This window comes from Athene cunicularia (assembly GCF_003259725.1).
Source record: "Athene cunicularia isolate RWA chromosome Z unlocalized genomic scaffold, athCun1 chrZ_part3, whole genome shotgun sequence".
Taxonomy (NCBI): Eukaryota; Metazoa; Chordata; class Aves; order Strigiformes; family Strigidae; genus Athene; species Athene cunicularia.
Window position 1 is genome coordinate 15,689,592 of NW_020799144.1, and position 22,989 is coordinate 15,712,580.

At 38.9% G+C, this 22,989-nt stretch overlaps 1 protein-coding gene across 2 annotated transcripts in view; it reads right to left on the minus strand.

Moving 5' to 3' along the window:
• FAM172A (family with sequence similarity 172 member A) overlaps positions 1-22,989 on the minus strand; it is a 261,320-nt gene that overhangs the window by 234,618 nt on the left and 3,713 nt on the right. For both annotated transcript variants that reach the window (XM_026866666.1, XM_026866667.1), the window contains exons 2-4: positions 8,683-8,806; positions 4,788-4,889; positions 2,073-2,173 (exon numbers count right to left, since the gene is read on the minus strand). In XM_026866666.1, coding sequence (XP_026722467.1) covers positions 2,073-2,173; positions 4,788-4,889; positions 8,683-8,788 — 309 coding nt within the window. In that variant the 5' untranslated portion in view covers positions 8,789-8,806. The remainder of the gene's footprint in view (positions 1-2,072; positions 2,174-4,787; positions 4,890-8,682; positions 8,807-22,989) is intronic.

A 22,989-nucleotide genomic window follows, 5' to 3' on the forward strand; every position in this document is an offset into this window, starting at 1 on the left:
AGCACCACCCAGCAGAGACCTGGCCAGGCCATCAGTAGCTTTTCATCACAGTCTCACAGGCATGAAGGCTGTCTCCACCACAAAACCTCCTCACAAGCTGCAGCAAGGAACTGGGACACAGACTAATCCACGTTATCTAGCCTGCTGAGGACACAGCAGTCCAGCCTGCAGTGGTGTTTGATTTTACCCGAGTGAAAAAGTAAAACCTGCACCACCAAAAATCCACTAGAGTTTACCTAAGAATCGGGATAATTTCATCAATTATTCTCAGAGAACAGGAGTTCTTTGAGAATATTCATTCTTTGTGACAGAATGAAGTACTTCTACTGAAATGGAGGCTTGTATGCTCTGTGCCTACAGAAGTTCCCAGAGACTATCCTGCTATACCTGGAAAAGGCCAAGTAATTAGGTATTTCTTCAGCTTTAACAAATGCACTCTTGGCACCACGAGAAACTATATGAAACCGTCTGGTGATAAATTTAAGTATATACTTATTTATCCATCCAAGAAACTCCATCAAGATGGTTTATACTCTTAACTTTGCAACAGTGTAGGTCTGGTTGTCATTTCAGAGATTTTAGTTTCCTTTTTAATACACAAGCGTACAAGTTGGGGGTGCAGAAGAAGTTGGGAGGGGGCACAGCCAGGACAGCTGACCCCAACTGACCAAAGGGATATTCCATGCCATACAGTGTCATGCTCAGCAAAAAACGATGGGGGAAAAGGAGAAGGAAAGGGGACACCTCTGGCGTTTTCATCCAGCAAGGTGTTTGTCTTCCCAGGTCACCGTCATGCAGGAAGAAGCCCGAAGATAAATACCCACCTGCTCATACAAAGCAGTGAATTAATGCCTTGTTTTGCTTTGCTTGCACACGCAACTTTTGCTTTACCTATTAAACTGTATCTCAGCCCACACGCTTTCTCCTGTATCTCAGCCCACAAATTTTCTCACTTTTACCCTTCTGCATCTCTCTCCCATCCCACGGCGGGTAGCGAGTAAGCGGCTGTGGGGGGGCCGAATTGCCCACTGGGGTTAAACTGTGACAACAAGAAAGTTTAAAAGACAAAATGTCTAAACATGCACAATCAAAGATATCTCTGAGTAGTCTGAATTAATGCAACAGAAAGAGTAAGTGGGGAATAAATGTGTTTTATCCTTACTAAAACAATAACACTAATGAGAGTAGACAAGCCATGAGGCAAAGGCAGTTCTTGAATGACAAGCCGTAACGATTCCAACAGAAACGGCTGGGCAATGTGATAGAGCCTCTCAGAAAAAGACCCTAGTTTGTGCACAGAACTGTGCACCCCCTTTCTCCAAAAGCCACTCTGACATGAGCAGCGTGACTACCTAGAGGTCAGCATGCCAAGGCTGCTCTTTCTGCTGGGCAGTGGAAGGGAGCCCTCAGCACACGCTGTTTTGCATTCACTGAGATCGGATGCCTTTCTTCTCCAGTCAATGGTCTGACTCCTGAAGCGTGACAATAAGCATGTCACTGAAATCAGTCATTTTCACATAGAAGAGGAACCATGGTCAGTCACTTCTACACCTAATACATCCACAACCTCTCAGCAGAAAGCCTGGGAAGCACCAGTAGAATCCAAGTATCTAATACATCAACAAATATTTAATCAATCAATCAATCAATCATCAGAGCTCTACTTAATCAAACAGGTGGCTCCTGGTATCTCCTGGTAACATGAGAAAACCAGCCAATACATTAATCTTCAGCTAGAAAGTAAAACGCCAGTTTTGTACCCAGTGCTTTGCCTTGTGGAGAAGAAAGTTAAAGAAAATCCTTCACTGTACAATATTCTCTGATTTGTGTAATCTAGATGAACACACAAAGTCAAACTGTGTCTATATCACATCTTCAGCTATACAGCAAATAATGGAAATGACTGTTAGAGCATTAACATGCAACAAATCCCAAAATACCTTTTTTTAAATGACTTCAGCCTCACTACACCTTTCTTAATATATATAAAAGTATCATTTCTATAGAGAAATATAACAAAAACCAGCACACCAATATATATACGCATGCATGCATGCACACAATTAATATACCTCTCCAAGAGCTTCATAGCGCTTTTGGTTCCATCTATGCAAATCTTCACGATAATTGAAAACAAATGGCTCCCCAGTTTTGATGTGTCTCAACTGCCCTTCTGTATAAAAAAAAAAAAGCATTAGATTTAAATATACTTCATTAAAAGCGAGATAAATTTAATCACTGAAAATTTTAAAAGAAATATACATCTAAAAATTGGTCTGTTATGAATTCCTTCTCTATTGGTTACAGCATTTCTGAAGGAAAACAATTGTAGCATAACAAAACACATTCCCCTTGAATGGTGCATGTAGCTAGGTAAGCCTACACACAAGTGGTGACAGTGAAATTACGTGCAGGTAAGTCAAACTGCTTTGCACGTCTGCTACGAATTAAGAGTGAAATGTAAACAGTAGCAGTTAATATTTGATCTGCAGCGTCAATTAGGTGGCCAAACTGTAGCTACAAATACCCAACTTCAAAACAAACTGCATTTATGAAGAAATGTGAGTACAAATTGGCCTGGAGGCTGGAAGGAAAGGAAACTTTTATTTTCAAGATTAACAAAGTTCCAAATTAATCTGAGAAAACCTATGTCCACAATTATGGTAAATATCTCCACTCCCAGGCACCGTGGAATCAAGTAAGAGCTCTTAGTTTCAGAGTACTCTGAGATTACGACAGTAGAACAAAGGAGAATGCTCTATCAGAGCCTAAAGCACATGCTGTCCTTAGATTGCAATGCAAATTTCTGCAGTTGGCTTGGCTTGTAGCAAATTCAGCAGCATACCCAACCACAGACAAAGACACGGACAGCGTTAAAATAATCATAAAAATAAAATGGCAACCAAATAAGAAGGTAACTGCAGAAAACAGGTACCTCACCAGTTCAGCTTATCAGACAAAGCTCAAAGTTATGGTCTCAGAGCATCACAAAATTACAGTAAATCAGAGATACATTAAAACCAGGAATACGTACAAGTACCTCCTTTGAAAGCTGAAATGTCTGCATGATGAAAGTAAGATTTCTCAGCAAAATGTTTCCTCTTGAATAGTAAAAAATTTCTAACTTAGTTCACACCTCTTCAGGACCATTATATTTTGATTCTTGACATTTTAAATAAAATATTTAAGATCTGGTATCTCTAATATTTATGCTTATCTGCTTATTTGACTTTTTTTCCAGATCTGTCTTACCTCATATACCAGAGACCAGGGAGATACTTCTCCCCTACTTTATATCCCTGTCTGAGGTCCAAATATCCTTCTTCACATACTTCCATCATAACTCTACCTTTAGCTGTTTCTTCTCAGCTAGCTACTCTTCAAGTATGCTATTCAACAGTATGCAAAGTTGCTCTCTCCACAAGTAAAGTGGAGCAAATATCTGGTATATTTTTCCTTTGGCTTTGTAGAACCCTTGTCTTCTTTAAATTCTTTAAATCTGATAAAAATCTTCCTTACTATTCTATCATAAAAAGAAGCATGATTATGACATAAGAGTACAGGACCGAACATTTGAATTAAATGTACAAAAGCAAAAGGGAGACCTTTTTGCTTTGCTGACCAGTAACATGGGTAATAGATTTTGCTGCATTCTATGGAAATCACTCGGGCTGTGAGGTTAGTGATGGAATATTCAATAACATAATTCTAAAACATCATTCCCCAAAATTCAAATTTCAGCCCTTTTTATCAACCACATATGAACCATTAACTCTGAAGTCAGTAAGGAAGACAGTAGACACTGTGCAGATCTAAAAATAAGGAGCTGAAAAGTGACAGAGCTGAACCCCTCCCATCAAAGAAAGAGCATCACTTTCATGACACTTTTAGTCTCTAAGTACCTTCCTGTGAAAGCCATCAGGGTATTAAAAAGCTAAGTGTTGCATAAATGACTATCATTTAAAGGAAAGCTCTTTTTTTTTTCTTTAAAAGTGGAAGATATAAGACAGGCAGATTTAGAAACTAAAGTTCCTCTGTTCACAGAACAGGCACTGCAAGGAAGTAGAATTGTAAACGTCCCCATTTGTCCTACAGGTTTCAAACAATCTTTAAAAAGCCATTTCCTGACGTCTGGTATTACTTTAGCTCAGAGGCTTATTTCTCAGCTGGATTTTAAAATGTATGCACTGGAAATTATAAATACTACTAACTCATTTATCACGCAGATTCAGGTAACTGGAAGTACTTGTCATCACACACTTTGCTGTAATGCAAAACCGTGACCCACGCCAGAAGAGTAAGAGTCTATCACACTGCTTATCCTTCCACCGACATAAATAGGTGTTTTCCTACTGGTACTGGCAAAATGGCAGGGCTAAGTTATTATCTAAATAATAACTTTTTAACATGCATAAAGATTATTCAGTAAGTAAAACATTTCTTAAGCGAGGGACCGCTCTTTAATTCTCCTTTTTAATGCTACTGCTGCAGAAATTACTTTCAGGATTTTTATATCAACACTTCTGTAACAGAAAACAGGAAGTAATAAAGTATGCATGGTACAAACTTACAGTATTGTATAAAATGAGGGATTTTCATGACAGTTTTATGAAATAAAAAAAATGTTACTTAGCTAGATTTACAAGTCTGTTAACACTAAGGCTTAAAATTTTATTCTTAACAGAAAAGTGTGAAATTCTAATAGGGTCTTATTAGGCATAATTAAAGTTCTGATAACCTCTCAACATTTTTCTAAGTATAGCCTTCACAAAGCATATACGACTTACTTTCATTAAAAATGTACTCAAATCCTTCCAGAGTATCAGGAAATTCAAGCGGTGGCTCATCTTTTTTCATTAGTTCATCCAAGTCTATTCTAGACAATAAATCTAAAAAAGGAAGAGAAAGATTACATAATGCATGCTATGTCTTTTTCATTTCACTATTATCACTGACAAAATGTGTTTGTTCAGATTTGTAGATGCTAAGGGCAGAAGGACATCCTACATATTACTAAACACAGGACCTCATTATGGGAAACCTCGTTCCAGATTCAAATGCTGAGCCTCAATGTCAGTATCTTTTTATTTATTTATTTGCCTCTCTGTCTCTAGTGTTGATCAGAAAATGTCCAAGGACAGAGAAGCCACCAAAGACATAGTGATTTGTTTCAGTGATTCATTACCCCCAATGTTAGAAGTATGTCTCTGGTAAGTTCACACTAAGCCAAGATCCATATCTTGCTTCAATATCAAGTCATCGATACATTCTTGTTTGCCTCCTTGAAGAGCTCAGATTATCAAATGCATGTCATCACACAGGCAGGTACCAGCTGCGTGCTCACAACACTCCCTAACCTTCCCTTTGATACCCAAACAGACTGAGTTATCTCTCAACCACCCTCCTTTAATAACTCTCAAGGTAGAGAAAACTGCCATCCATTTTATAGCACGCCATGACATACACATTCCTTTCAGACCAGGATGATATAATCTAGTGAAGCCTGCATCCACTAATGAAGGCCCACTAAAAAATAAGTACGGGCTGCATTCTTCACCCTAGATTTAAGAATGTTGTGGTTTAAACCTGGTCAGAAGCCAAACACCACGCTGCTGTTCTCTCACCCTCCCTCGCCCGGGGTGGGGGTAAAGGTAAGGAGACTCATAGGTGGAGATAAAAACAGTTTAATAATTGAAATAAAACCATGTTATTAAATAATAGAAAGTACAAATGGATAATGCACAACGCAACTGCTTACCACCTGATGACTGACGCCTAGCCTGCTCCTGGCTAGCCATCCCTGAGAAGCCAAGATCCCCAGACCTCAGTCACAGAACGGAGAGAGAACCCCCCCTTCCCGGCCGACTCTCCTTTATATACTGAGCACGACATTACATGATAGGGAATATTTCGTTGGCCAGTTTGGGCCTGGCCCTCTGGCTGCGCTCCCTCCCAGCTTCCTGTGCACTAGCAGGACACGGGGAGCTGGAAAGACCTTGAAGCCTTAGCAACAACTGAAACCATCAGCGTTATCAACAGTTTTCTTGTAGCAAATCCATACTGAAGCCAAAACACAGCACTGTTCGAGATACTGAGAAGAAAAATTAACCAGGACAAAGGATTTTCATGTGACCAGAGGAAAGCACACAGGGACACCGCTGCATCTAACTACTTAACAATTACTGCATACACAGGTAATAATCACCTCCCCTCTCCTCACTGCTCATCACCCACACAACCCAACGCTATCCTTTTAATATACTTTCTGATTATTAATAAAAAATCATCAAAAAATGATTCAGCAGGATTCCACTGGAATGCATTTTCCTGCTTTCTCCTATATGAATTTGAAGACCACACAAACATTCAGTTCAGGAGGGCTACACTGACTTTGAGCTATGACTGTTTCAGAAATCAAGATACCAAGTATTACCAAGGAAATGGATCGAGTATTCTAAGTATACTGGTTTACTACCTTTACCATCCAAAGCTGTAGCTCAAAGGAAAGAAAACAGTTTTAAAAGACTTTTTTTTTTAAACTCACCTTGTTTGACAATAACTATACTTCCATCCTTTATTTACTTAAAATCATCATTTGGATAGGTTTTGTACCACTATTTTTGCTTCATCTTGAAGCCAGTGACAAGCCTATAGATTACTCACATTGCCTAAGGTTAGTATTGGTAAATGAATCTTTTGAAATTTCTACACTCTTTTAAATGTACTGAAAATTAGCTTCAACACTCTTGAGTTTCTTGGCCTGCTCTTTCATAACTTTTCAGGTTCAATGACATTCACTCCAGTGTCCATATGATTGTCTCCAGCTGCTTCTTCTCTATGTGACTTTGCCGGGTAAAGCCGGAGGACCAATGGCCATCTTGTATGGACACTGAAGTTCAACATCTCTCCAACCTGTACTGTGGTACCTGAGCATCTCTATGCTATCTAAATAGCTATACCACATCGGGTGTTGACTGGAAGACTTCTAAATGTGGCCTTCTCAACCGTAGCTCACTTCTACATCACATCTATTTAATAGTAAGTCCCATGACATTCAATTCACTTAAGCAATCATGTGCTTGTCCTTGTCCACTGTCCCTTGAAAGTTCTGGGCAGCTGCTTTGGTCCTCAACCAAACAACAGGAGAAAAGATCAGAATTTTGTCAGAGATGTAGAAAGCATGCCCCTTCTTCCTCTGTACTCTCACAATGCCAAGGTAGCAAAGCAGCCTTCAGCATGTCTCCTTGGTGAAGAGACTCCAGTCACACCACACCTCTAGAATTTAATTTCAACAGAGTTTTCATGTCTTCTTACTGTGACCTAGTTGGAAATGTGTTTACACAGAAGTGACAGTAACTGTATAATAAAATATCCATCTCCTGAGCAGCAAGGGCGATAGTATATGAACTACATTAAGCTTATCTGCAGTACGTACAGCTTGTCATGATTTACAGCTTCCATCAGTCTCTCAGGAAGGCTGCAATTGGTGTGTGCTCCAATCACCAACACGGACACTTTCTTTTTGTGCAAATTTTCAACTTAAAATTAGCTAAAGTGTTCTTATAACTTTGAGATTCTTTCCCGATCTGATCCACCATTCTCGCCAAAGATCTTGGACTCTCCAACTCAATTCGAGACTAATCCAACAGAGCCCAAAACTGATCTGCAGGAGATCTTCTATAGCTCAACGGTTGTTCACTAGATCACATGAAGAAAACAACACCCTCACAGAAAGTTTTCATTTATGTGGAGTATTTCTCGGACACTAACCCTTCATGGATACCAAATTAATGCCAAGGATAAAAATGGGAGTTTTGCTTTTCCAAACAAAATATACTAATTTGACAGAATTAGCACAAGGTTTGAAAAAAGCACCATGTAGGTTTTCGCCAAACATTCCACAAAAAAACACCTGCAACTGAAGAAACACCATCTACTATCATTGTATAGTAGAACGTATATTTCTAATAATACTTCGGTAGAAATCCAATTTTTACACTGGAGTTGCAAGGTATATTCTTCTTCTCTCTTGAAAGACAATTTAGAGAGTAAGTGTGTGATGCAACCACTTTAATCCCGTGCTTGGTTAGCTTACTTGTAGGTCTAACCAACTCCATGTACTTCCAATATTGAAAAAAAAACTATCTAAAAGATGTAATTTATTTATTTTTTCCTCAAGAAAATTACTCTGCTAAGTCACTTATTTTTTAAAAAAACCAAGCAGTACAAAGAAACTTTATAAAATCAGCATGGAAATCAATGTCCTGAAAATGTTTTTCCTGCTAACACCCTAGTCAAAGAGATTTTTAAAAGCTGTTATATGGTTGCATAATTATAAATCATAAGTGGCATAAAAATTAAATGATAAATCCCAGAAACTAAGAACACAAAAGCACCAGTCAACTTTCTCAAGGGATAATTTGGAAAAAATTTAAAAATTAATGGGTATCTTAATCTGCTACTCCTTACCACGGATCGTTATTTTTCATATCATCTTATGAAATACTGATAATGGACACACCATTAGACAAAAAGCATTAGCAGAGATGGACTAATAGTAACTTCCAGTACTACAATTCCCAGATTCCAGTCCATAGTTAGTTGTATCAAACTATTTTCTGTTCCTTAATAATTGTTTCTGAAATGTCAATATATGTTAAAAAAAGGCAAAAAGACTCATACCCTTTAATGCAGTAGTCTTCTCTTTTTCATCTGGGCCTCCTTGCTGGAGCTGAGCCATCATTACCCAAACTGTCAACAGATTTAAAATACTGAGGTGAATGTACATTGATCTTCGAAGGACAATCTGAAAATCAACAGGAATTGGAAATAAACTAATTTATCGACTTCTGCTGCAACAGATCTCATTTGCTACTGCTAACATCACAAAATAACAGAACTTGTTCTAAAAGCAAAACTTCCCCGAGTATTATAAAACCCTGTGATATGTAAGGTAAAATTAAATTCTATTTCTTATCCTTCAAAACTTATACTGGACACTCTAAAGTCTCACCACACTATCCTGGATCAAGACGTTTAACAACAAAGTGTGACACACACGGCAGCATCACGTTTGGTCAAAGGTTCAAGTTCAGAAGAATGAACATTAACTTCTCCCTAATCCTAAAAGGACACATAGCTAATAGACACTTCTTTGTGATTGTAAGGTAACATCAGTAAATGATAAGCCTTTTGGAGAAGCAACACATTATTTTGTCCGAAGTAGAACCCACAAGAAGAAACAAAACATAAATCAACAGAACATCCACAATCTTTAATAACTTTCTTCACTAATTAACTCCACTTTATTGTCCTCACTGTGCTATACAGTTTTGGTTTAGTAAAATTACACGGAGCAGTTTCAAACCACTGTGATTTCTACAATACATTATCAGCACTGAAATATTTAAATGTCCAGGTACAGAATGAACTTCCAATATACTGAAGGTGAGAATTTACGTGAAAAATATTTCTGAATTTCTCCTGTCACACAGAAGGCAACCCAGACATTCATAACTGCAATCCCTTTCATCTTGAATCTGACACCAAGGGAGAAAACTACATCACAATCACCACTTCTTCCTTCTCAATATAAAGACTTCTGTGCATTGAATTCTTTTTCCCCTTCATCTTTTCCGGTTCTTTGTTTTATCTGTCAGTCATTAACAATTTGTTTTATTCTTCTCCCCAGTATACTTTATCATAGATGAGTTCACATGAACTGGATCTCTGTAGCAATTTGTAACTTTCAAACAAAGAGTAATAGGATTCACCGACAGTACTACTGGCTCCCTAATACTTAGACCTGTAAGAAAGAACCCCAAATTGTTTTAGGTAACAGCAGCTCACTGTAAAGGCAGCAGAAAAAAAAATTAAAACTAATAAAGCATAATAAAGACTATTTTTCGACTGTCTTTAGAGAAAGCCATGACATGACATTTTCCTGAAGGTTAAGGAAAAACACAGCAATTTAAGGGGGTGATAGTTATTAACTAAGGAGAGGGTTGGGGTGGGGTGGGGGGGTGTTTTGTTTGTTTTTTTAAGTTGGGGTTCAAGGAAGTTCAATAATCCATTCCACAAATTGGACCTATGGGAGACTGACAGCTTCCTCTGCAGAAGGCTGTTCAGATTAAGCTGATGGGAAATGACAGTACACTGCCAAAATTCTTTTAAAGACACAACTCCACCAGGAAAGCTCTGCTTAGAATGTGTACTTGTTAAATTATGACACAACTCAACATGATTCAGTTAAAATGTGCATCTTTTGGCTAACACTTTAATCATGTTAGCACTCATAACAGAAGTAATCAACAAAAATAACAGCAAAACCTCAGAGACTTTTTTGTATTTTCTAGTGTGTAACATAGTTGATGTAAATATTAAAATGACTCAAATGTCAATTCACACATGTGGATGGTTTTAAAGACTCTTCTCTGATGTTTCCAAATGCTCCACTGACAAAAGATCCCCAAATACAAAATCTTGTCCATCATTAGTTTGTACATTTGCAGCACAAAACCATGTACATTCTAGTAAATCATTTAGGAAAAAACCTAACCCATTCCAGTTAAAATTACTAGAAGTGCTAGAAAATGACAGTGATAGTGTTTTGTGATAGTCCAGAAGAAAATTATTCTAGTCATACAAATGGGGTGGTCCTCACCACACAACATTTGAAAATTCATAACTGGGGACAGGTAGTTTAATGCAGTTTAAAAAATACATACAGGTGCTCAAAGACTTGTTATTACCCAAGGGAAGAAACATAAAATTTATCTGAACAGGTTTACCTTGGTAAACTAACCCTCATGCCCTAATCAGATAAATCAATGTGGAAACCAAGAATCCCCGGCATTCTAGTCTTTACAATGGATACCCTTCTTCTTCCTTTAACAGATGAAGACCCTGCCACTCACAAAAGAGTAGGTAACAGGTTCACTTGCCAAGCTGGAAGCACTAAAATAAATAAATAAACAAATAAATCAGAATTTAGCTTTGAGAGAGAGAATTTCCTGTTCTTTTTGACAAAGTAAAAAAGCTGTTACAGCAGCCACTGGAGGGAGGACTTGATATTAGAATGAGGATGAAACAAGCACACAGTATTTTACGCATTGTTTGTGTGAACACGGCATTTTGTTGAATCCCTCACTGATATTTGTTTAAATGACAAACAGAAGAAATTAGACGAGAGGGTTGGATTTCCTTTCCTTGACAGACAGGTGTCGAATCAACTACAGTCTGGTGGTGTAGAAATGAACAGTGGGAAAATTATAAAGCTCTCTGAATGGTTGCTTATAGGCAAATGCAGGAACTGCAGTTTATTCTAGGCATGAGTTCCAATCCCCAGTGATCTGCAGTTGCGTACACAAACCACTCCACATAATTCACAAACACCATCATTAAGTATCTTGTAATAAATACAGATTATTTTAAATGTGTTGTTCTGTACAATTACTGAGATGATTCATTCAAAACCATCTTTTCTGCAATCATTTTTTTCATTAGCTACAGCAAGAGTACTCCCTAAAAACCAAGTTACTATTTCACCTGAAGAAACACAGTAAGCAAATTTATTGCCAAGAAAATGTATATTTATCTGTATGTATCTTGCTTTCCCATGCAAACTTAAGTATTCTGTCACAAAATATCTTATGCGTATTCAGTGCCTCTTCAACTCAACGCCCAACAATACCTAAAATTATTTGACAGCAGAAATATTCTGTTTTCATGGTTTCACATGAGACAACAAGGCTGCATTTTCATCATACCCCTATTAATGCAGTGTGCACAAACAAATGGTCATTAAATAAAAACAAAACCAGAACACCTACCCCCAAAAAAAACCCAAATAACCAGACATAAGAGAGCTTTGCACACGTAAGGGAATATACATACATATTTAATTGTCTGTAAAGCAGCACTGGAAGTTTGGACCACCAAAGTCGTGGTCATGTAACAGTGCTAGTCTTCAAATCAAACCAGATACTACATCACATATCCCAGCTCTGAAACAAATGCACACATACACAGATTTCTACAGACTTCAGTCATCCTTCACTGTCTAAATGCAGTTAGAAACGTAGGGAAAAAATGCAGTATATAGATTTTGCTCTAGATTAGCAGTACCTGAAATTAAGTTAATGCTTACAGGTGTTCCAAATAAAGGCTATAAACAACTGTAGTGCTAACTCACCACAAGTAAGACATAATAAGAAAACACAGAAGTTTTTCAGACAGCACAAGTCCATCAAGTTTATCTGGACATAACCTGGACAGGTGTCATCGGAATGCTTCTTTGTGCTGCACTGCTTTATAGAAAACAGTTGAATTAGAGTCTTGTTCTCCATAAACTAAGATCTCAAGCAAGCTAGGGACAAGTATGGGTTAGATTTGTGCAATGTGGTTGGTGACTCAGTAAGACCCATTTTTCCTTCAGAGATGGCAGTTTGGCTCTGGTCTCTTCTCTCTATTGGCTCAACAGAGCAAAACCCACAAACTTTAATCTTAGTAGTATTTTCTGTCTAATTAGATTTTATCTATTCCTGCTTATAGGGCACTACAGATGACATCAGTAACAACTGCTACAATTAAGTTTGTACTTCACTTTCTCTCATTTATAAGACCCTATTTTCAAATGCCTATACATTTGCCAAACTTCAGCTCTGAAAGCCAGTTATTTCCAGTCTGCTTTAGACTAAATGGTTTTGAAAAAGTTAGGCTAAAATGTCTACCTCTTGCATAAGAAGGTTCAGAGACAGTATCTTCTCCTCAGTTCTGCTGATGTTAATGAGCAGCTACAGCATCTCCATGTTGCAGAGATCAGAAATTTAGCCAGAGGTTGAGCTTAGCAGTGTGTGCCTCCTGCCATTACCCTTAAAGCCTGCCCAGATCTGCTCGAGTAAAAATTGCTTTTTGCACACAATTAATATAGATTTATTAAGACTTATCAGAATTTCCAGAAAATGTACCTATTTGCCTAGAGCATGCTCCTACAGCTGCAAAAAGCCAGAGGGAAGATGCACAGGAGGGGAGTAATAAATGCTGGAAGAGCAGGATCTTTAACCACTAGAATACAAAGAAACTGGCAAGGATCCCAAAGTCCCTGAATCTCAGTACATCTTCACATTCTACTAAATGGTGGTGGAACCTGCTGATAATGTACATGACTGCAGCCGACACAAAATGTTGGTTTATTTGCACAGCAGCTACTTTCCTGTGTTATTTACCCTGTAAGCTCAAAAAGCAGAGGACTACAAGCTACGTGCATTAGCGTCCTAACCATGGCAGCAACTCAGTTGTTTACACAAGGCAGAGTCAACACGATTCCATTTTAATTATTTCAGTTTAGCTTTCCTGAAATGCTGGAAGTGACCTTCATCAACATATGCATGTAAACATGAACAAATAAACATGTCAAAATAATACAAAGAGAGGTAGCACAACCTCAACACAGCCCCTGGGAGGTTTACAGTATGATTGATGATATCAACCAAAGATGAAGTTCTAAATGATCATCAAGAATTCTTCTGTAGCAGCAACAGCTTTAAATAAATGTATTGGGTTTGGCTAGGATAGAGTTAGTTTTCTTCACAGTAGCTTGCATGGAGCTTCGGATTTGTGCTGAAAAGTGTTGACGACTCAGGGGTGTTCGGTTCTGCTGAGCCTTTCCCGCCCCTCGCCCCACCCGCCATGGCCGGGGGTGCACAAGGAGTCGGGGGGGGACACGGCCGGGAGAGCTGCCCCCAGGGATGTCCCACACCGTACGGCCTCACGCCCAGCAGACAGAGCTGGGGAGGAAGAATGAGGAAGGGGGGACGTTCGGAGTGATGCTTTGTCTGCCCAAGTCACCGTTACGGTGATGGGGTGTGGCAGGCCTGGGGATGGCTGAGCACATGCAATTCCTTATTTTGCTTTGCTTGCATGCACGGCTTTTGCTTTCCCTACTGAACTGTCGTTATCTTAGCTCATGAGTTTTCTCACTTTCACCCTTCTGATTCTCTTCCCCAGCCCACTGTGGGGAGAGTGAGTGAGCAGCTGGAGGGGGGTCTGGCTGCCTACCGGGACTAAACCACAACAATGCACAATGAAATGCTCTCTTGAATATGCAGAATAACAATAATTAAGTGTATGGAGAACCCTACTTCTGATAAGGCAGAAGGATTCTTATCTAACAAATCAGGCAAGCAACCCTGTGGACAAAAAAAGTGATCCTTCAGTGAAGGCAGGAGAACACTGCCTGGGAGAACTGCGTTCACAGGAGCAATCTGCAGGTGTTCTCATGGACTAGTCAAGACCCCAAACACAAAATGTGCTCAAGAAAACCTCTTTTTTTTCTGTATTTCTCATCTTCTGGGCTTTCAAGTGTGAGTGATTTCCTTCAATGTTCAGAATTATGGACTACTGGATTCCTGTTTTAAAATGAACTTTGAAGAACCTTCCCTAGCTTTCCCAATCTCAGTACCCATGATGAGCAAGACATTAACTTCAAGATGTCTTTCACCACCACCTTCCTCTAAAAGGCCAGTAAGAATCCTCCAAAACCAGCAGATGCTAGGGAATATCCAAGGAATTAATGTTTATGAAGAACTAACAGTCTGCAACTGAAGCCTCAGAAAAAGCCCATGTAATGTGTAATAATGATATATTCAATGCACAGTTTGTATTGTGTTGTTCCATTAGTGCATGGGGCTACATCTCAGTTGATGAGGAAACAAATTTTGAAGCAATATAATTATTTGGAAAACAGGTGTGAGAAATCTTTAATTACAGAATCAGATTTTCCTGCCAGTGTACATTGCAAGGATGAGTCACAAGGACTTGGCACAATATTAATTCATAATATACCTGGAATTGCATTGTGATAGTTTATTAAAAAAAAAAAAAAGCTGTTTTGGAGGAGATTTTAAGATGATTACAGTAGATTGTTGGTTTTAATGAGATTAGACTGTTGGCTTTAATGGGATTCTGACTTAAAAGATGGAGTGGAGAAGACTGACTTTCAACAGCATCATCTGTGTACATGCTAAGCAGTTACAGGACAAAGCCAGAATGTTTAATCTTTTTTTTAAATGTCATCTTCTCTCAAGCAATCCCATGGGTCAACTAGGAGAAAAAAAGACCTGTGAACACAGAAAAACTCTAAGACTGTTAAAAGAGCCTTCTCTTAGGAGAGACACCAAAGTAATCTGCAGGACAGCCACAGAAGAAGAGAGACTAGAAAACTCTAGGGAAATGATTTCTGCTTGGGCTACCATCAAAAGCTGCTAAAAAACCCTAGACATATGCATATGTGTTCACTACTTTAAAATCACTTTTTTTCCTTCCCTCTTTGCTCTTAAGTACTAGCTCAACTTTCAGAAGGGCTGTCCGCCATTAACTGAAGACTCCTGAAAGAAGACAGACAAATCAGCTGGAAATGCGGTGAATCCAGCTCTGTAGCCCAGATCCTCGTGCACAGAGAGGTATTTCTAATTCTACTGCAAACTCCGTGCTGAGGAGGTGCACAAAAAGAGACTAGGGAAGGGTAAGAAGTGCACCCAGCTCTTTGTGACATACCTGTTTCCTCCAACACCTCCCAGAACGTGCACACGCAAAGAATAAATATCAGTACTCCACCTGGCTACTCTGCTTCTAGTGCAGATACTCTGACGACACAGAAATATCTAAAATAGATGGATGCTATGTGGAATCAAATCACGCAGAACTGAAATGAGCATGCAGGGCCTCTGAAGTCATCAGTTCAACAAAATATCCCAAATTCCCATCCTGTATGTACCTCCTCTTTGAGGCAGTGTCTGCCTCACAAAATCTGCCTTTACAGCTCTGCCCACAGCTCTCTCTGCCCTCTGCTGTAGGACACCCATTTCTTTAGTTTTATAATTTCTCCCAGCTTTACTAATACAGTATCTCAAATGTCTTTGCTCTGTCCTCTACCTGAGAGGCATCTTACATGATCTCGCCAGCTGAACCAAGAAGTTTATAAGCTTCATCTCAACTACCTGGCGGGCAAAGCAAATGGCCCTGTAAAACACACGCAGTCCACAGATTAACTGCTGCTGGATTGTCATAAAGCATCACTACATATATATATTTATATATATGAACAAAGTGAAAATGTAAACACACTATCCTTTTAGTTCAAAGTTTAAATTTTGATCTTAAAATTCTGACTGCATCACGCCTGTGTTTTTAATTTCTTCACATCGGTAGATCTTCCTTTACCTTCTATTACAAAACAACTGAAAAGAAGAAAGATAAAAAAAGCAAGGCAAATTAATTTAATTTTCCTTACTGGTTCAGCTTTAAAAATTGAAAATCTAATATTTGTATTTAAAATATTCCATTAATTGCCTAAGTCAGTAACTGTAAACAGACTTTAGACAGCTCTGCTACTGCCCAGTCTCTGCCCAGAGCCATGACTGCCAACAGCTCTAGCCGTAGCATCCTAGGGCAGCCTGGGTTGGAAAAGATCTCTGGAAATGATGTGGTCTTGAACCTTCTGTCAGACCTTACTTGATTAGGCCTTACAGGAACTTGTATCAGGTAAGCTGAGATGCTGCCAAGATGAGCCTTCAATACTTCCAGTCAGGGAGATTCCACGACGCCTTTAAGGAACTTACTCCAGTGTTCAGTATTTCCAACAGATTTTCTCATATAGCCAGATGAAATTTCTCCTCTCACCACGCACCCTTGCAAAGAGAAAACAACTCTTCCTCCACAACTGCTTTCTAGGTATTGGATGACTGATGCAATTTCTCCAAACCTTCCCTCCTCTACAAACTTCCTTGAACTGTCCTCCAAATATCAAGTCTCCCAACGTGCTAATCACTCTTGTGGCACACTAATCATCCTGGTGGCCACCCGCTGGACCTTCTCCAAGTTTGCAATGTCTCTCTTGAACAAACCAGAGACAGCATCCTAGGTAAACTCGTACCAATAGAACCAAGGTCTCCCTTGGCCTTCACGCTCACAAGGGCATTGTTCAGCTTGACAACCACCAGCACCTCCACCTCCTTTTCAGCAGAGCACATATCTTTGTCACAACTTAGGCAACTCCTGCCAGCCCATTCTTCCACTCTGCATGACGGATGATGAACTACTGATGTGTACAAATACAGATGATAATTATGACAATGAATTTGGCAGTTTCATTTGCACCTGTGATTTGAACTCCAAAAGAAAAAAACTGGGGAACAACTGTTTTCTTATTATTCTGGGTCCTTTTATCATAGTGATAGCTTTTATTTGCCATGCTATTAAGCAAAGTTATTGAAACACAGTCCTTGAAAAAATTAAAATTCTACCTGTTACATGAACTACTTCAGTGAAGTTGAACAGATGTATTAAATGGTTTGGTTTAGTCTCAAGCCTAAACACTCTGTGCTGGAAGTAACCGCTGCAAGACAAGGGCTAAAGAAACTTCATCAATCATTCTAATCTTGTAAAACTGTCTATTTTGTGGAAAACATTATATTTCCCACCAGTCTGAATGAATACCTACTAAGGAGGAGAACTGTCTTAATTTTTTTCGGTGCAGAATATGTGACAGAGCAGAGTTCAGACAAGTACAGCCAGGCTCAAAGGCGCAGATGAAAGCAGCAGATGAGTAGGAAGAAAAAGACTGGAGATGCAACTCAGCTTGACAAAAAAAAAGCATGACCAAAAGTCATGATTTTTCCTTGGAAGGTTCAGGCTTTCAGGCCAGACAGGCCCACAAAATCGATTAGAATTACTTCCTGTAATCAGAGGCCTTTTATTTCCTTCAGCTAACAAATTCTGAGACCAGTAACCTATGCTTAACCACAGCAGTTCTTCCAGAAAGGCATCCACTCCCAAATACAAGTTACTAAGAGCTAAAGAGTCCATCTCTTGATGTGGTAGTCTGAAAGGCTAGTCACTGTCTTTCGTACTTCATTTCCAGTTTGAATTACTCTGGCTTCAGGTTTCAGACACTAGTTACTACTCTGCCTTTGTATGTAAGGTTTTGTCTCTCTACTTCCCCCTTACTTGATTAGATCCTACAGTCAAGTTCCATCTCTTTGTCTTGGCAAACGAAACAAGCTTAGCAGAGTCTCTCTCTATGAAATTTTAATTCTAACTCAAAGCAATTTTTTTCCAGTTTCTCCGTCCCCTTCCATTTTTAAATCCCAGCATTATGCAAGCCAAACTACACAGGACAAACACCTCTTGAGTGGCAGATTCTCAGGAAGTTCCCCATTTTTCCTGATTAATTTGTTTCAGTTCTGAAAACCTGACCTGCTTTTTTAATTTAGTTTTTTAGACTGTAAACCTATCTTGCCAAATAACTGTATAATACCAAATTCTTCACTATTTTTTGTACTGATCATGGTTTTAAACCAAATGTTACCAGTAACGATTTAATATTATTTCCCAAGATCACTCCTAAGCAGTATTTATGAAAGACTACCACCCCTAAAAACTGTTACTTAAAACTTTTTCAGAAAGACATTAAGTGCCTCGTGACGTGGCTGTTTTATTGATAGTGAGTCATGAAGTTTGAATGAGATTTATCTTAAAGTACTCCCTTTACAAAATCTTAAAGCTATTATACTGAAGCAGTAGCTGCAATCAAGCAAACTCCATTATCTGAACAGAGTTTATTCTGTCATTTAATTATTTATTAACAGACTTTTCCATTAGATCCCCTTATTTTACCCAAGCTGTGACAGTCAGCTAAACTGTTATTGTCTGGATGAACCATTATCTTCTACCAAGTACTGACACACCATCAACACTTTTCTCAACTTCTAGGATTTCCTTATCATTCCAAATCATTATTTAAAATGAGTAACAAAGGACTTCTCTTAAAACCTCTTTTATCACTCTTTGGGTTAACATTAATAAATAATCACTCTCAGAAAAGACAATGACTAACCATTAAGTTACAGGAAATAGTGGACTTCCTACCTCTTCCAGGCTGCAATAAGATGCCTTTTTAGAAGGAATGCTGCTGTTAAAGACAACTCATTGATTTGAATAGCATGGTAGCTGAAAAATGTAACAGCTACAACAGCGTTTATCGATAAAAGAACAGTAATTACAGGACAAGGGTAAACAATCCACTGCATTATTCTACCTTCATGTCACCTTATGATCAGATTGGTAATGTATAACCCTAAAAAGTCATGTAAACAAGGTAACTGTGTACTAAGGCATGCCCATGTTAAAAGTTCTTATTTTTACGTCAAACTCTAAAGCAGCTGATCATACTGCTTCCCAAGACCGCATGAAAATTAACACAAGAAAAGCAGAGATACGTTATACAGTGTGTCGCATGGAAAAAATACAGACAAGCATCAGCCTCACTGATTACAACAAGAGACTCCTGAAAAGCACATTATAGGCATTACAAACATTATCTCACATAACTGATAGTTTTCAATAAAATCCACACTGAAATAGCACCATCTTTAAAGTATCCTTATGTAAAAAATAGTTACTATTTTTTTAAATAAATGAACGCTGTACCAAGCACTATAAGGTCATATTAGCAGTATAAACACAGAACAAAACGAACCTGCAACGAAAAATACCTTATCAACTACCAAGAACACCACAGCAAAAAATGTTGCAAGAATCCATCCCCACGATAACGTAGCCAACCCTCCAATCCTTTATGTTTTTAACCTACTGCAAAATTAAAGCTGAAGAATCATTTCAGTTACAACAGCTGAAAGATGTGAGGTACTCTGAAGATGCAAAAACCTTTTGTCCTAAATCGCTTGTGCTCGAGGAGGAAAAAGGAAGAGAAAGAAAAATCTTAAGAGAAACCAAAATTTTCAGACTCTCCATGCTTTCTTACTAAATTCTACTGTAAACCATGACAAAGGAGAGAGAAAAAAAAAGCCAAGAAAATGAGGGTGAAAAGCAGACGGAAAGCAATTTTTCAAAAAAAAACCCCAAACCTTGTTAATAAAAGATCAGCAATGCTGACAAAATATATACTTTCTTGACATAAATGAATTTTAGCAGACTTGGTACAAATCTGGAATCTGCCACAAAATAATCTGATAAAGAATAAAAAAAAAATAAATTAAATGGGGAGGAGGCAGAGGACAGACCAATGTCCTTGGAGACATTCAAAACCAAAAGGACCTAAAAACTTAAGCAGCACGAACTCCACATCCAAAATTATGAGATTAGGATTTAAGTGCTTTAAAACCAAGCCGAGTATAGCAGAGAAATATAAGTCTTATATTCCTGGTAAAATGTATCTTAACTCACCAGGTGCTTTAACTACCATGAGAATTAGGGATAAGCTTCAAACTACATGGAAAGCAACTACCAAAATAAGTCTATACCTAAAAATTACTCAACTTCAAAATATTTCTCACTCTTGCAAGAATCAGCTGAAGCAAATTTCTCCATTCCAATGGATACGCTTTTTGTGCTATTGTTTCTGAAACTTCACAAAACGTAACGAATATTATTTCAAGCTACTGGAGTTTGGAAAGGGAACAAAACCATGTTTTAGAAGAAAGTAGGAAATATTTTCTAGACCACATATCTGAGGTTTCTCAAAAATTTGAGACCTGAATAAAGAAATTAGTGAAGACGACCCTGGCAATGACATCCTGCTTGAGGAAAAGCGTTGCCTGTAGGTTGAGGGGCATGATTCCTCTCCTCTACTCTGCACATCTGGAGTGCTGTGTCCCATTCCAGACTCCCCAGTACAACAGACACGGACATACTGGAGCGAGAGCAGCAAAGGGTTGCAAAGTCATTTAAGGGCCTGGAGCATCTCATGTCCGAGGAGACAGATGTTGAGCCTGGAGAAGAGAAGACTCAAGGTGGGTAGGTGGGAGCCTTATCCATGCCAATTAAAAGCCTGATGAGGAAATACCACTGAGCCAAGAGTGCCCAGGGAGAAGACAACAGGCAACTGGCACAAACCGGACATTTGCATATAACTTGTTGAACATAACCCCTTACTCTAATGGTGGTCAAACACTGAAACAGGCACCCCGCAAGGGTACAGAGTCTCTGTCCTTGGAGATACTCAAAACTTAGTAAACATGCCCATGAGTAATCTGCTCCAGGCGACCCTGCTCTGGGCACGGAGTTGGACTAGGCAATCTCCAGAGGTCCTTGACAACCTCAACCACTCTGCTGTTCTTTGAAGATAAGAAAAATTTAAACTGCACGACGGATGAATACACAAAAAGTGTGTGTATGTGTGTGTGTGTATTTACACATATCTTAGTTACCTCCCACAATAGCAATGAACAACTTCTAACAAGGGACGTGAGAATCATTATGAGCAGCGTGTGGCTGAGCAAGAATTAAGAGCTCATGGTGCCAGGGGTTTCAGTTTAGTGTTCTTAGGAATTCATTTCTGATTCTGATTCTTCCATGTGTGTGAACCAGCCAAAATTTATTATCATGAAACTGTCAAAAGCATCAGGGTCACAGCCATGACAAATCTGTGAAAGCTGACAACACTGGATATTACTCATTCTTCTGGCAACCGTTCTTTTAAGAACATTAGAACACCTTCAAGCTGGTTAAAACCACCTTGCAGATGGATAAAACCTTAAAAAGTGTCCATATTGTGTTGCCACAGATGAGAGCATATGCTTAATCTGTGTGTCTTCCTTACCCAGACACTATTAAAACATTGTCAAGTCTACAGGTATCAGGAAATACCAAAATTAAGGTTGCCTGCACAAAACTTAGTTCAGCACCCATGCACTAAACTCCAGTCTTATAAAAACAATGTGGAAAAAATAAAAAAGAGGAAAGTCAGCTCATTCTCTCCTACTTCTCTAAGTTAATGTCAACTCTAAGTTTCTGTCCAGTGTGGTCTTACCTAAATTCTTTTCAAAAAAATACCCATAATGAACACTCCACAACCTCCCTGAAGATAAGGTCATGTTGCTAGCTTAGCTCATGCTTGAACCTCTTCTTGTGCCCCAATGGACACCCAAACCATCAGACCTTTTGCTCTACTTCCCCCAACTGCGGCTGACATCCCTGAGGAATGGAAGGCAAGAGGAAACTTCCCCCACCAAAGCTGAAGTTCTTCTCTCCATGCAAGATGGGTGGTAGTGCACTCTCCAGCAATGACAGAGAAACCACTTACCCCAGTATTACCGACAACAAAACCCCGTTTGACACAGTATGAGTACTTTAGCTGTAAACAGAAATCTATTCCAATTTCAATATACCCTTTTCAACAGAGTATTTTTCCTAACTCTTGCCAGAGCCCTTTACTTCCTGACGCTTAGGAAGTTTATGCCCTTTTCTTTGCAGCATCCCCTCCCATACTTGGAGACTGCTTTCATGTCTTAGTCCCCTCTCATCTCAGCGAACTACTCTCTCTGCCTTTCCACATCACACTTTTTTATTCCAGACTTTTGAAGATTCTTGTTGCTTTCCCCTGGAAGAGACTCCCGTGGGGTCAAACCGTTTCTTAAATGTGATGCCCAAAAACTAATGAAGCCCAAGCAACGTGGAGTAGAGTGAGATTATGTGACATGTTTAATATGTCCCTTCTAACTATACATCCCAGAAGAATGATTACCCATATTGCAACAGCACAGTGCTATTGACGCATGTTCAGACTATGATTCACCTAAAAAAAATGGGATTCTTTTTTCTAGAATTATTGCTAGTTTTTATTTATGTAGGGAACTATCTAATCTAAGCCCAGTACTTTGCATTTGTTCTTTTAAACAGCATTATTTCTTTTATGTTGTTTCTCTAATTTCTCTAAGTCATGTGAAATTCTAAATTTATTCTTCGAAGAACTTGAATCCTCTCCCAGCCTGGTACTCTCTGTCAAATTAACAATGCACTTCTTATACCATCATCATCAAAGTCATTAACAAAACAAAGGTGTGGTGGGTTGACCCTGGCTGGATGCCATGTGCCCACCAAAGCTGCTCTATCGCTGTCCTCAGCTGCAGGAGAGAGAAAATACAACGAAAGTCTCATGGGTCGAGATGAGGACAGGGAGGGATCACTCAC